Raw genomic sequence first — 15,257 nt, 5'->3', positions numbered from 1 at the left:
GGTCGTGGTCGTGGTCGTGGGGCGGCAAACCACAGGCGCCGGGCAAGATCAGGGTTAGGGTTAGGGTCAGGTCGGGAGGGTGAGGACGGCGAGTTGAGCGCCGTCGAGGAGCGCGGTTGCCAGGAGGTCAGGGATTGGTTGCGGCAGCAGCCACGCGGCAAGGCGGTGGTGTACAGCAGCACGATCGAGGGCGTCGAGCGGATGGCCGAGGCGTTGGGGTGCGCAGCGTTCCACAGCAGCATCGGCAGCACGGAGGACAAGGCGTCGAGGTTGGAGGCGTGGAGGAGGGGCGACGGCGCAGATGGGGGCGTCATCGTGGCGACGAACGCGTTGGGGTTAGGCATCGACGTGCCGGACGTGCGGTTGGTGGTCCACGCGGGCATGCCGCGGCGGTTGCGGGATTTCGTCCAGGAGAGCGGGCGCGCCGGGCGAGATGGGCAGCCGAGCCGGTCGGTTGTTATATGCAGTAGGGCAGCCGTGGAGGAGAAGGAGGTAGAGAAGGAGAAGGAGAAGGAGAAGGAGGTAGGGGAGGCAGAGAAAGATGGGAGGGCAGCCGGAGGGGGATGGGAGGTGTCAACAAGGACATACATCAGGGGAGAGGTATGCCGGCGGATCGTGTTAGACGAGGTCATGGACGGGCGGACAGACCGTCCAGGGTGCGAGGAAGGCGAAGAGGCATGCGACATATGCCAGCAGAGGGCGTCAGAGGTGATATGTGCAGATGACGGGGACGGACATGGAGCCAGAGACGACGAAGAGATCAGGGCGGCGTTCGAGACCAGTCAGCAAGCCGGGCAGTTCCGCCAGTGGCAGGCCAGGGCAGAGCGTTCAGAGTTAGGGGAGGAGGGGGAGATGTTCAAGCAGCAGTTGGCGCGATGGGCGGGACGGTGCACGTATTGCGGGATACGCCGGAGAGAGAGCGACGGGCACGCGTTGGACGATTGCCCAGGCCGGGGGGAGCAGGCGTGGGGGTGGACGGCGCAGTACAGGAGGCAGATGGAGGAGGCCATGTTCGACGGACGGATGATGGAGGATTTCAGCAGTTGTTTCCATTGCGGATTGCCGCAGGGTTGGTGTCAGCGATGGGGGCCGTCGGGCGAGGACGGCGGGCGGGTCAGCGAGGTCGAGGGCGGTTTATGCCAGTATAAAGGGTTGATCGTTGAGATGTTCGCCGTCGCAACAATCGGTGTAGGGTCGAGGGTGTACGAGGAGATGGTCAGGGCGATGCGGAGGTCGGACGGTTTGGAAGAGTGGGCGTCAAGCGAGAAAGAGGTGTATAAGTGGTTAGGGCAGATGATCCAATGGGGAGGGGTGCAGTCAAGCAAGTTATGCCGGTTGACGAGTCAGTTATGGCAGAAGGCGGTAGAGGGCGTAGCAGACGGGTGATAGAGTAGGGTAAGGTGGGGTAAGCAGGAGTAGTATATAATGGTATTGTAGTTAGAGAGGAAGGAGTTAGGGTTATATAGTAAAGAAGCAGAATAGAAAACAGAGTACCAAACGTTTTCACATGGGAAAGAACATAACAAAGACGGAGTGTTAGATATTTCAGGGGCCAGTAACAGAATTGAAGAGTAAGTTGAATAGAGGAGGGGAGAAGACGAAGGACGATCGATGTCGATAAAGGAAAATTCCAGGGCCATAGAGCAGAAGGGACATTTGCGTAGGTGAGAGAATATAAATAAGGATATTTAGGGGTAGTAAAGAGACAGTGGAATCGGAGAGAATCAGTAAGAGAAAGCAAATAAACACAACGTTTCATAAATGAGGAGAGGATTTATTTAGCAGTACGTAGAAAGGTAAGGCGTAATCAAATAGGGTAGGGTTGAAGGCAGGTAAAAAGGAGAGAGGTAAGGCGTAAGCATGTAGAGCAGGGTTAAAGAAAGGGGAAAGGTTAGGGTTATAGCCGAAGGAAAGGGTTAGGGATAGATGAGAAATGGAAGGTTAGGGACACATGGAACGAAGTGGGTAGGGGCGGACAGAGGGGGAGGGTTAGAGATCAATCCAAACAAACAGGGTAGGGATAGATAGAGGGAAAAGATCAGTGACAGTTGAAAGAAAAAGGTCACAGCAGTATAGTTCAAGATATAATCAGGGTTTATACATTTGAAGGTTACAGTACAAATCAATAAAACATAAGCAGGAAGCAGGATTTATTGTTTTATTACGGGGTTCAAGCAGCAAATAAGACACAGGTCACATATCAAGAAGCCATTCATAGTACCATAAGGGTTATATGCAATCACAATAATAAGATAGATACAATCAGGCATAAGACATATTACCACCACAAGGTTTAATATGATAGTGGAGTTAAAGAGGGGATAGTGACAGAGGGAATAAGCAGTTAAGAAGCAGCCAGAAGGAGAGGGTTAGAAGAAGAGTGAGAGGTACAATATGGAAAGGAGTAGTAGTAGCAGAAAAGCCCGGGCGGGCTTCCATCACTCTCGACCCAAGCTGGGAAGCAGAGAAGTAGAAAAGCCTACGCAGGCTTCTATCACTCTCAACCCAAGCTGGGAAGCAGAGGAAGTAGAAAAGCCCGGGCGGGCTTCCTCTCTTCATCTCTCAACCCAAGCTGGGAAGCAGAGGAAGTAGAAAAGCCCGGGCGGGCTTCCATCACTCTCGACCCAAGCTGGGAAGCAGAGAAGTAGAAAAGCCCGGGCGGGCTTCCTCTCTTCATCTCTCAACCCAAGCTGGGAAGTAGTAGTAGCAGAAAAGCCTACGCAGGCTTCTATCACTCTCAACCCAAGCTGGGAAGCAGAGGAAGTAGAAAAGCCCGGGCGGGCTTCCTCTCTTCATCTCTCAACCCAAGCTGGGGAGTAGAAAAGCCTACGCAGGCTTCCCGTCTATAAGCAACCCTAAGAAGGTGGATAGAAACCATAGGATCTTGCACAGGTTTCAACCATACCAAATAGCCAAAAAGTAAAGAGAAGCAAAAGATAAGAAAAGATAGAAACGATTTCGTAAGTTAGTTTTACAAATTAGGCCAGAAGTGACTAGTCATTTGATAAAGTGAAGTGATTGATGCCTTAGGTGATAAGACGTGTGTTATTTTTAGACCAGAATTTGCAACGGGAAATCTACCGAATCGATAAACAAAGGGAGAACGCGTCGCGTTAAACCTGGTATGACAAAAGGCAAACGACACAGCCTAGCATCCAGATGTTGGAAAAGAAGAAGGAGAATATGGAAGAAGGATCTGGTGTATGTTACTATGCCCTCATTGGTATATTGTTTCTGCATCTCTTGATGATGGGCTGTGTGCTTGGTAGGTCTATTTGTTCTGGTCGTGATGTTGTTTTGGTTTTTGGGAGATTAGTGAGGACGGCGGAGAAACGAAAGATGGGGAGAAGAGGTGGCGACCGTGCTTATGTAAACATGCGATGCCGTAATCATGTGACGCGGCAATCAGTTGGGCCTAGGAGGCTGGCGATAATCGCCAAGTAGGCAGGAGTTAACAGTTATTCTCAGTTACCGCCCAGCGTGATGCATTCTATAAGCTAAAACGGGTATAGAATGACTATATATAAGCATGACTATAGATTCCCGTCTTTTGTATTGAGCCTGCTCACTTATGTAGACGTACATCAATTTTACCACACCATTTAGCATCTTGATAATACGTCAACTTCAATACCATTAGCTCTATAACGAAGCGTGCTCTACGAGAAAGGCACACAAAAGAAGGCTACAACAGTGAAAGATATTCTAATACTACATCTTTCAACAGAGATCCAGCAGCATCGTCACACGTCAGGTCCTATGAAGTCATCGTCCATTAGCTAACTATCACCCGCAACGCCAACCAGCGCGACAAGGGCGTCAGCAAGTAAGAGGCTTAATTAAGCATAGAGAATAGTCCAAGGTAACTACATTCTACGGGTAAGAACTAGCCGAAGGAGTGATAATCCCATACACCAACCCATTCGTATAAGAATAATTCCTAGGCTCCTACGAAACACGACATGTTGTAAGTAGCTGGGAGGGTAGATGGTCACTGGATCATCAAGCATCCCAGATAGAAAAAGATAACCAGCTAAGAGACAGTAGGAAAATATACCAAGGACACATACTGTTATACATAAACACGACGCTTTCTCTTCTATTGCCACATGAAGTCCTGGTCAGATGCCTTGGTAACCATGCTCGACCTGATGCCAAAACGCTAGGGGCTACGGCCTTGGCCAAGGTCTGCAGCCACTAAGGGCTTGACAGGCGTGGGGAGGGACCCTCGACCTTCGGGAGTGCCGCCAATCATACGACTGCTTCCACTTACATACGCCTAGCCACCCATCCCCCATGCCTTAAATTCTCAACCTCGCCATCTATACCTACGACTAGTCCGTAGGGTTTTGTCTTGACGACCTGAACATCTCATACCCTCCGACTAAGCCTCACGATCAGAAGATGCAAAACCTCAGGGCACCACCAACATGCCGATCCAGAAAAAGCGAAAGCGTCAACCCGACGACACATGCACGGGAAGGCCGGCCCCCGACAGCGCAGCGCAAGCCCATTCGCCTCAAGATGGCGGCTATCTCAGGGAGGGCGAGTCCGTCAGGGAACGTGCCAGGCCGTACCTCCTCGCCGTAGCCGAGATGCCGCTGAACGCCTTGGACACGACCTGGAGTATTGGTCGGAATCGCAGCCTCGACCCGGGACACGTCCGCGAGCTGAAGGAGATGTTTGGGAAGGTTGGCGTAGAACGGCGCGCGACCGAGAACCGGATTATTGGCCTCTGCAGGGCCGAGCAGGTACGGCGCATGCGAGCGCGGAGCGACCAGCAGGGCGTCTGCTCCTTTCTTGACTGGGCCGAGACCAATGCCGGCACCAAGGTGGAGTTGATGGCGGGCCAGCACCGTATCCAGGCGCTTCGGGAGTATGTCAAGGACATGGCAGCATCAGAAGCAGCGGCAGTCTTATGGTGGACATGCGAGCTTTACGATAAAGGTATAGATTGTTGTCTGTGGCGCCAGCAGGGCAAGCGACTGACGAGCGACAGATCGGCTTCCGCACGATCTGAACGTCAAGCTACGGGTCAATCGCCGAGACCTAAGCCTGCCAGACAACCACGGGCAGATCTGGACGCAGCTTGTGTCGGTCGCCCCCAAGGGGGCAAGCGATCGCCTGGAGGAGCGTGTAGGCGTCGACATCAAGCTCGTCGAGGCGCTCCGTCTCGGCGGCGAAAAGAACTTCCCGACACGCCGACTCGTGACGCTATGGAATCACAAAAGATGGCGGGACATGGCAACGCGCTGGTGCAGTACGAGGCTGGGGCTTGAGACGTTCAACATCTCGGTGTTTGAGTGGATGTCCAGCTTGCGTCTCGACGACTACTGGTTCGCGAAGCTGGGCGCCGTCATCGAAACACTCCAAGCGCTGGCACTTAGCGACCCCAACGCACTCGGGCACCGAGACTGGCAGCACATAGCAGCAGGCCTACGCGGTGCCGGCCGCACAGCCCGAGAAGTCGAGTCGGTATTCTACAAGACGGACAGAAGCCGGCGTGTCCGGGTCGAGGGTTTGCTGGCGTCGCTGGACGACGATGGATACGCATCGGTATGCCGGGCCATCACCTCGAACACGCTAGCCTTTCCAGACATGAAAAAGCTGGTCCGCAGCAGCAGGATCGAGGCGCACGTCATGGTGCGGGTGCTACAGCACGTCATCGCCTGGATCGACCTGGACAGCGCTCTCGCCGTCGACGAGGTGAACCCCAAGGCCAAGAACAAGCCGCCGGTCAGGGATAACCTGGCCGCCGCCCTGGAGAAACTGAACCGATCCAGGGGCGCGGGGAACCGCGCCGACGACGCAAGCTTGCGGCTGCAGGAACGCGTCCTAAACTTTGCCCGGGACAACATGACCGAGTTCAGGGCGGCGGAGGCACGAGCCCTCCTCGACGACGACGTCTCCCTGGTCAGTACGCCCGCCTACGGCGCCCGCTTCATGCACGTTCCGTGGGCCCAGCTGCTCCGTCTCACACGGCGGATCACCGACTCGGGCGGCCGAGCCATCTTGCGACCCGACTGGCGAACCGACCGACCGAAGCAGCAGGCGGGACCTTCAAAAACCGGCTTCTACACTCATACAGGCCTTTTGTGCCGATGTTTTCAAGTCCGTGGACAGTCCCGAGCTGCATACTCCCGACGCGATGCTGGCCATCCAACGCAAGATCGAAGAGACGATAGCCACACACGCAGCCCAAATTATGGGTAAGGACAAAGGTGGTCTTGGGATGTCGGGGATAGAGGCTGGGGGGCTCCCCTGTCTGGGTGATACGAGCCTCCGTTCCAGCCCCGAGCCGTCGTCCGACGACGCACCCGGTGATGGTTTGCACCCCCCCGCAAACAAGCATCGGCAGCAAAGACGGCAAGCCTCAAAATCCAGCCATGCATTGTCCAACACCAGTGGCCTTCCGGATCACGACGGCAAGGCGATAAGCCAGGACCGATCACCAGAAAACGAAGAGGACGCACATCATTCTGCCACCGAGGAGGGCGTGGGCGACGCTGGGGATCCGGAGCGGGATGAACAGGAGCAGGAGGGGCATGAAGCGCAGGACGGATGGCTATCGCCCGAGGGAGGCCTCTCACCGCTGCCGCCACGTAAGGGGTTGCCTTCGCTGCCGTCGTCGGTTGACCGGGGTCAGAACGAGGACAAAAGAGTCGTTCCACGATGGAAGCGACTGCCCCGAGCGGGAATAGATAGGCATTAGTTAGACGTTGAAATAAATAAAACCAAAATCAGGAGCTGATTGATTGATTGTTGGACGGACTTCACTGTTGACTATTTCCCATCCCCACTTGGGTGTTTCGCGAGCGTGATGAGATGAATAAGCTTCATGCCTAAGCAGGAACAAAAAGAAAACCAAACCACAGACTCCTACTCCAGGCGTGGTTGCACAGCCCCGAAGGCGTCTCACTGCAGCACCCAAATACGTCAGTACTATATGAAGCCGAAATGGAAAAGAAACCTCACCTCAGTAGCGTCTAACCATTATAACGTTGCTAAGGGATTATGCATGCGCGGGCTTTTCCCTGCTTATAATCACGGCAGCCCATAGAAAAAGAAAGACTTCCAAGCATAATGCACCGAGACGTGCTTAGATCGTCGATTTCTAACCGTATGGCTATGCTCTCGCTGCCTCAAGTACAGCCTTAGGCTCCTGATGGGCTATTATAGTAGTAGGACGTAGCACATTCATAGACGTAAAGGTTATGGGTGGGAGAGTAGAAGATGTGCGGTGAGAAGTTGATCTAGGTTTATGAAAAAAACACAATTGATAGTTACCTGTTTCCTAAGTGCAACTTTTGACAAATATCATCACAACGCCCGAGATGGCTGACGAGAGTTTGTCTGACGACGGGCTGGACTATGGGGTCTTGTCTGACATTGAGGAGGATGGTGATGAGATGTTCCCCAGCAATGCTGCTTATAACGACGCTTTCCAAGAGCACGGTGGTGCCAAAGTTGACGACGAGCCGCTTGTGAGGCGATGGGCAGTCAATCATTCTTCGGGCCATCACAAGTTCAAAGGTCAGCCAACTCCGCAAGGGCTGATCTCCGTAATGTTAGACATTAGTACTAATTTTCTGTATTTTTGCAGCTCCCCTGTTCATCCAGAGGGTGTTGAGCAGTGAGTTCGAGCCGTCCGATGCGCTTGCCATGCTGCAAGAGAAGCACACAATCGACTTTGGCTCCAAGCACGCAGGTTCTGCGCAGGCGAAGCCATCCGACAGCTTTTTCCCCGAGTTCTTCCTCGACTTCCTCAGTATCGTGGGCAAACCCGGCCGACCAATCTCCAGCAGCGACAGCCCCATATTCGACAACATCACCGTATCTTTCCAGAGATGGGCACAGCCGTACGGGGCGAAACACGTCAGCGGGATACCTTTTGACATCGCCGGGCGGACCTTCAGGATCGCCCAGGCGGCGACGCGTGAGGTCTGGTTCATCGTTATGCATCCTATATCCGGCGAAGTCACCGAGCTTCCGCGCTCGGCGGCCGACGGCCGACGGAGGCGAGAGCAGGCAGGCGAGAAGAGCGGGATGTCCACGACCCGGGCCCGAGAGCTGGCAGCTTACATCACGGGTGTATTCCGCTCGGCAGAGCTGCTCGGCGAGGGCGTCGAGTCCTGCTGGCGTCCAGGGAGCCGGCACAGCCAACGGATCAGCTCCAGCAAATGGACCATCTTCCAGAACAAGTTCATGGACGGCTGGGCCGCCTGGGCCGGCACCCACGACGGAGACTCCTTCTGGCGGCAGCACGAGCCGGCCTTTCATGCCTACGACTATGGTGCCAACATTCAGATCGACGTCAGCCCGCGGCTTTACCATCTGCCTCGCGAGAGGCACTGCTCCCGTGACGACGACGACGAAGAAGAAGATGATGGGGACGGCGGAGGGCGGGGGAGCGAGGACGAGACCCGGCGTGGGATGGAGGGGCTATTTGTCGACGACGAAAGCAACGGTAGCCAGCCTGCAGACTCCACGGCCGACGACGAGACCGACGCGGCCAGCTACAGCCAGATACTCAGGGAGAGCGACGGGTTGCAGAAGCTCGTGCAAGAGCTGCATGGCCGCTTCAGACTGGAGAACATCGCAGCAGTCTCATACGCCCTCGCCGTATGCATCAACAGCGAGTCGGAAGCTGGACCGCGATGTCTCCTCGTCGACCGCAACATGATGGCGAGGGAGTATCCGAGCAGTCGTGACTTCACCTTCTACCCCCAGGCATTCCATCCGGTGTACGGGAACGTGTCCTCTAGTCGGCCTCCCGCGTTCCTCGACTCGCTCTTTGCCGCTATGAAAGGAAACATGAGCGACCGGAACGAGGGCGCCGACGTCTTGTCGTTCGGCTACTTCCAAGGCTACTCCAACACCAAGAGGAGCGTGCGGCACAGCCCGAACGACCTCCTCGCGACGAAGGGGTACGCCACGGCCGCGCTGACGGTGCCGACGTCGGACGCATGCGCCACGGCGGCGTCGAGGGACAAGCGCGAGCGACTCCTGCGCATCATCCGCGGCCAGGGGACGCCCGAGAGCCCGGAGGAGTCAAGGCCCTTCGCGCGCGAGCGCCTACAGATGGAGGTCGCCATCGATAGCAGCGAGGTCGCCTACCGGCTCGAGCAGGTCGTGTCGCTGGACCTGGGTCGCATGGTCGGCGCCGAGCGGACGTTCGAGGCCGTAATCCACACCATTTTCCAAATCATGCGTTTCTTCCTCATCGAGGTCGAGTCGTACGTCCACATCTTCCGCTCCATGCCGACCAACGTCTTCCCAAAGATCGTATGCGCGTACTCGCGCATATTCGAGCTGGCGCTGGGCGAGATGGAGCGCCGCTTTACCCAGGGAGGTGAGAGAGGACTTGACCTTGCGCATTCAGAGGCTGTGGCTGTGATGGACCGACTTGGAGGGTACATATTCACAGGACACGAGCGTCATCTCCCAAAAACGGTGCTGCGGCCTCTCGGTACAATCGACAGCCTCCGCAACGGGGCGTGGCCGTACATCGACCCGGCGCTGCTGAACTTCCGGTCGTCGGGGACAAGTGGGGCAGTGATCCACATCGGCCAGTGGCCCCGGACCGGCAAGGCCGGCAGGCCCGTGCTGCTCCACGTATCGGAGCTCCGGTATCACTACGGAGAACGGATCTCGGCGAACCGCGAGAGCGATCTCTGGTTCGCGCAGCTCGGCGAGGCCGCGTTCGGCAGCATGACCGCCGTGACGGAGTTCGTCGACGAGCTGATGCGGGAGCTGTGGGTGCCGCAGACCAAGTCGTTCATCGCCCAGCAGCTCAAGCGCAGGCTGCGCGAGGGAGGTGAGACTGACGGTAGGCCCATGACGTCGGACGAGACCAAGACGTGCGAGGCCGCCATCCTGGCGTGGCAGGATTCCCCGGGCGCGTTCACTCTGGCGGCGCTGGAGCGGTTGGCGGCCGGAGTCGCAGCCAGCGGCAGTCGCACAGCCGTCACAGTATCAAAGACGCGCACACGGCACGATTTTGCCGGCGAGCTGCTCCGCGTGATCGGCAGCGACAAGGGCAAAGACGCATTCTCTTCCAGGAATGCAACGTGGCCCCTCAAGCTGCGTCTGGCCATTGCCAACGGTCGGAAGGCGGGCGGCGGCATCGGGCCGTCCGAGTGGGCGAGCGTGCTGACGGGCTGCCTCCTCGCGGCGGAGATCGAGTGGGTGCCCGACTCGGTCCGCGGCCGGTTGACGTCTCGGAGCGTTGTTTGCCTGCAGGGGAGGGCAGGCATAGTGGCGAAGCCGTCCGGTCCTCTGGGGTCGCTACGACGCGCAGCAGAAGAGGCGCACATCCAGCACGAGAAGACCCTTCGACAGCGGTCGCTCCAGGCAGCAGGGACGGCCAAAATCGATTTCGGCCATGGATTCCCTTTCAAGAAGGTACCCGACCTGCTCTGCTCAGGGCTCGCGCATGCAAAGATGATGTTCACGCGGCCGGACGGAGACCGTAAGGTGCTCGACCACTACCAGCTCGCGATGAACTGTCTGGCCGAGAACCTTGATGACCCGCTGTGCCAGCTGATGCTCATGCTCACGCTGACCATGTGCTCGTCGTCGGAGACGCCGCAGGTGGAGCCCGGGGTGCGGGCGTTTAGCGCGTCGCCGAAGCGGAGGGATCCGGCGCAGCTGGCGCTGGCGACGGCGACGCGGATGATGTGGTTTCTCTATCGGGGGTCGTTCCCGTGGACCAAGGGCTCGGGGGGGACGGCATACGACGTGGGCGACATGACCAAAAAGATCGGTAAGCAAAGGCTTCCGGAGCCTACTGTCGATGCAGCTGACCGGATCGGGACACAGAACAGAAGGGTTGCAATAACCGTGTGCTGCGCGAGCTTGGATGGATCGTGGAGACGAAAGAGAGCAGGCGGATCACTCCACGGAACGCGGATGTCAACTTACAGTCGCGGGATGTATTGTTCGATCTCAGAAAACAGCTGGTGGCGGCACTCAAACGGCCGGAGGACTTTATAGGCATAGTGTTTCGTAGTCGTGACGAGTTATGGGTGGAGCGCTGCCGTGGTATCATTAAAAATTAAGCAAGTCATATAACAGGTATTAAGTCAATAAACTCAGTGAGAAGGGCAAAAAGATAAACATACAACACCAGGTATTCGCTGATCGTCACCGACTCAACTACTAATCCGGCCCTCGCTGGCTTGTCTATAGGAGAGCGGACGGGATCCCGAATTCTCCAGTGGGTATGGTCGTATGTGTTGAAATACACGAGAAGAGACGCTTATGAAGATATATCATATCTCCGTCTACATATAGTATATAGTTTTCGCTGAGCATATACATCAGGTTATCCGCTGGTTTATCTCCTAATGGTTAGAGCAACTGACTATACTATAAAGCAAAAGCTTTAGTAATAATAAATCTATTATAAATATCTCCTATTTAGCTCTACGCCTATAGTAACTAATTCTAGCAAACGTAATAGTATTGTTTAGAACTAATCTTCTAATTATTGAAGTTTAGTTAAGATAAGAATAGTTCCAGTAAAACCTTCTAGAGGTAGTAGGTATAAGCTCTTATAACTCTAAAATAAAGCTTATAGAGAGATATTTAAAAAATATCATATATACCGCAAGTAATATAGTCTATAAACTAAAAGTCTATATTTTATAGATAAACCCAGCTGTATTTAGATCTCTAGAGAAGGATAAGACTTAGATTACTTATAGTACTTACTACTAGAGTGTCTAAAAAAACCCCTAGGTATAAGAAGTAAATCGTAGTTAAGAAAGAGGTTTTTATAGAGCTTAATAGATTTAATTAACCTTTCTAGAGTCTTCACATAGATATATATAGACTTAGACTAATAGCCAGTGGTCTTATTATCCCTCAAAGCCGTGCATAAAATAAGACCAATAGAAACATAAAGATTGCTGATTGGGTGCCTCCTATACCCCGTGATAGATTGCAGTTTGTATACACACATATGAGCAACAGTGCGGGGTAAGTTAAGCCAACGCCAAAACAAGACCTTTGTTCCAACAAAGTCCAGCCCTTCTACACTAATAATTAACATCCACCACGAGACCCAAGAGGACAATGTCAGGCTCCCGTACGTCGCGATCGAGCAGCCCGGAGCCAGAGCGGCCTGGAACGCCGCAATTTAGCAACCCAGACCCAGAGCGGCCCGGAACGCCGCAATTAAGCAACCCACAGCCAGAGCGGCCCGGAACGCCACCTAATGATGCCCCAGTACGCGAGGATGACGATTGGAACTACCATTTCCACTTGGGATCACCTCCAGGATTTAACCAAGGGGCCCGGACCCTTGGTGAGAACTTGGTTGCGATCGCTGGATATTCGATCGCATCATCAATATGGCAGACGTGGAACAATGCAAGAGCAGCGCGGGAACGACAGCGCCGGAGGGAGGCCGAGCGACTCCGGGCGGAGGCAGAGGCGCGAGAAAGAAGGGAGAGAGATCGGCGCGAGGCACTCGAGAGACATATGCGTGATCTGTGCGCGAACTGGTTGATTGTATGGTTGTGTAACTTGCCGCTGGCTAACCCTTGCTAGGGGAATTGATATGGCGAACCCAACGATCTCGAATGACGATATCTTAGCAGCGAGGGCAGACGTGGGCTACCGAGCAGGGGCCCGCAACGTCATTGTGGCAGGTAGCCTTAACGCTGGGAAGTCGTCTCTTCTCAACGCTTTGCGGAACCTAAGCTTTGGAGACAGTGATTACGCATCCACTGGTGCATCGGAGGTGACGAACGAAGTACACCGATACGTTGATCCTATTCATGACGGCTTTGTGTGGTATGATACACCGGGAGCGGGCACGGTGAGCGAATCAGCCTTTGGGTACTACCAGAGGCGCCAGCTATACGCATTCGACCTGGTTATATTAGTCCACGAGTCTACTCTCACGCAGGTTAGTGCAGTCTCCATACGAAGACAGGCCGTACTATAGTACTAATGAGGGAGCTAAGTCCGACGTGCAGGTGTTACAGGTATGTCACGCAATGAAGACGCCTTGGATTTCCGTGCGGACGAAGAGGGACATGCACATCTTGAATTACCAGCAAGAGCGGGGGTGTAGTCCCGAGGAGGCGAGGGTTTTGTTTCTCAATGAAGTCGAGGCCGATATAGCGCGCTTTAGACAGCAGAGCGACGCCAGTGCAACCGGATTCACGGGCCAGTTTCGGGATTTTGTGGTGTCAAGAAATGGAATTATGCAGGCATTACAGGGGAGAGCATCGCCAGTGGACGCCGTGAGCGCATTTACGGACGAAGTTGAGCTACTCCGCTACATAGAGCTACTCTAGTAAGGGGAAGGCTTAGCTAGTTTAAAGGCAGCAAATGGTATACAGAGAAAGGCGTCTATCTATGCTTTCGCTACATGAGAATTAAGAACTTGCGTTTGTGGGTTTGTTGCATAGCTCCTTTGAATGATGTCTGGATATAAAGTAATGAGAGATGTCTATCTCTTCATGTTCTGCTTTTTTTGCTAGAACTAGATAATTACTGATTCAACTTAATGCTCCACCCATAAGGCTAGAAGACGGATTCTTGCAAGAGCCGGTAGCAGAACTAGCTGCTATGTGGATTCGAGTAGTTAATCCAGGCTGATGATAGTTGCTGTTGGTTGTGCTGTTCTCCGCAAGGTCGATTGCCCCTCTGGGCCGTCAAGATGACCACCATCATCTCCTGCGTCCTTCTTCGGCCCATATATACGGCCGGTTCTGTGATCGGATCCGGGATGCTCTGGCACGCGCAGTGAATTGCTGCCACCACCCGGGGGCTTTTTATTGACGAGGGCTCCTTGGACTATTCAAGTTAGATTCTGTTAGTAATGCGATATGTAACGTCGAGGTCAAAGGGCGAGGACGCACCAGCCACTGATAAGACTGCCAATGCAAAGAAATAGCTGAGCTTCATTATAGTTGATGATTCGACTGGAAAGTGACCAACTGTTGCATGAACATGATGCAGGAGCTCCCTTGACAGAACTCTTCTGGTTCTTATGCAGCTGAAAGGACCTAGGAAGTGTCATATGCTGTGGTATGGCAGCTGCGCTGAGGCGAAAGGTTGGAAAGCAGCCTGCGCCTGCCGTTGACGCGTTCGGGACAGAATTCAACACGGATCTAAATATAGCCACAGCCCATACGTTTCCATGATCTCACACCTAGCATCTATGCCAAGACCGCGAATGATTCAGGTTACATGTGTTATTTGATGTGACAGGCATTTGTTGCACAAGTGGTGTTTCCCAACGATTATATATGGTTTCCAAAAGATGCTTGAAGAGCTGAATGTACGTCATCTATTAGTAATAATATAAGTTAGTAAGTTTAGAGTCATTAAAAGAAAATATATAATAATATAAATAAATTATAATAATTAAAAGATAATAATAATATAATGAAAGAGGTTATATTTCTCAGGAATAAAGTGAAATATAGTATTTAGGAAGAGAATATTATAAGAAAAGGGAGATAAAGAGTTAGTAAAAGAGAGAGTATAAAAGATAAGTTTAGAGGAAGAGAAAGAGGGAATAGAAAGTAGGTATAATAGTAAGGTTAAAGAATATAAGTAGCAAAAGTAATATAAAGAATAGAGATATAAGTCTATTAAATTAGTAAAGAATAAGGTATTCAGAATAGTTATATATAAATAGTAAGAAGAAGAATAAGATAAGGAAGTATATAAATTAAGGAATAAAAAGAAATAAAGGAAGAGAAAGAATAAAAAGAGAGGAAATAACTAAGTATTTTTAAGGTAGTACTAGATATAGATATAGATTAATAGAGGTAAAAGAGGCTATAAGAAAAAGGAATCTAATAGAATAAAAAGATATAAAGTTTAAAAAGAATAAAGTGAAAAGAAGAAAAAAGGGAAAGAATTGAAATTAAGATTATTATAAAGAGAGGGTGAGAAACTTATTAAATAGAAATAAGAAAAGGGATATAAAAAAGAAAGAAAGGGCGTAAGGTTAAGAAGGATAAGATTAAGATAGAAGCATAAAAGAAAAAAAGGTTCCTATAAAAGATAAAGAGGTTAAGAAGAGGAAAACTAGTAAGGTTAAAATATAAAAGGGAAGAAATAAATAAGAAGAAAGTATAAATAGGAAATGTCACGGTCTATGGACCGGTGTTCGGCCTTCGGCAAGACCCTCAGCCACGACTCATTGGACCCACCAAATCCAATGGCGTATTTGCTAGAAGGTTCCAGGAATATCGACAAGGTCAATGCCAAGGTTATAAGAATGCCCA

At 52.5% G+C, this 15,257-nt stretch overlaps 2 protein-coding genes across 2 annotated transcripts; both read left to right on the top strand.

Annotated features, from left to right (window-relative positions):
* Positions 1–4,430: 4,430 nt before the first annotated feature.
* Positions 4,431–6,712, top strand: COL26b_014397 (uncharacterized protein; the record flags this gene model as incomplete). The annotated part of the gene is made up of 3 exons (XM_053186968.1): positions 4,431–4,947; positions 5,000–5,913; positions 6,089–6,712. The coding sequence occupies 3 exons, from the start codon at positions 4,431–4,433 to the stop codon at positions 6,710–6,712; spliced, it is 2,055 nt and encodes a 684-aa protein (XP_053029088.1).
* A 622-nt stretch (positions 6,713–7,334) lies between these two features.
* On the top strand, positions 7,335–10,840 carry COL26b_014396 (uncharacterized protein; the record flags this gene model as incomplete). The annotated part of the gene is made up of 3 exons (XM_053186967.1): positions 7,335–7,533; positions 7,604–10,765; positions 10,827–10,840. 3 exons carry the CDS (start codon positions 7,335–7,337, stop codon positions 10,838–10,840), a joined length of 3,375 nt encoding a protein of 1,124 aa, XP_053029087.1.
* Positions 10,841–15,257: the final 4,417 nt, after the last annotated feature.

The sequence above is a fragment of the Colletotrichum chrysophilum genome (genome assembly GCF_026319265.1).
Source record: "Colletotrichum chrysophilum strain AFK26 chromosome Unknown scaffold_362, whole genome shotgun sequence".
Lineage (NCBI taxonomy): Eukaryota > Fungi > Ascomycota > Sordariomycetes > Glomerellales > Glomerellaceae > Colletotrichum > Colletotrichum chrysophilum.
The sequence above is the reverse complement of the archived record's forward strand: the minus strand, read 5'-3'. Positions and strand labels throughout refer to the sequence as shown.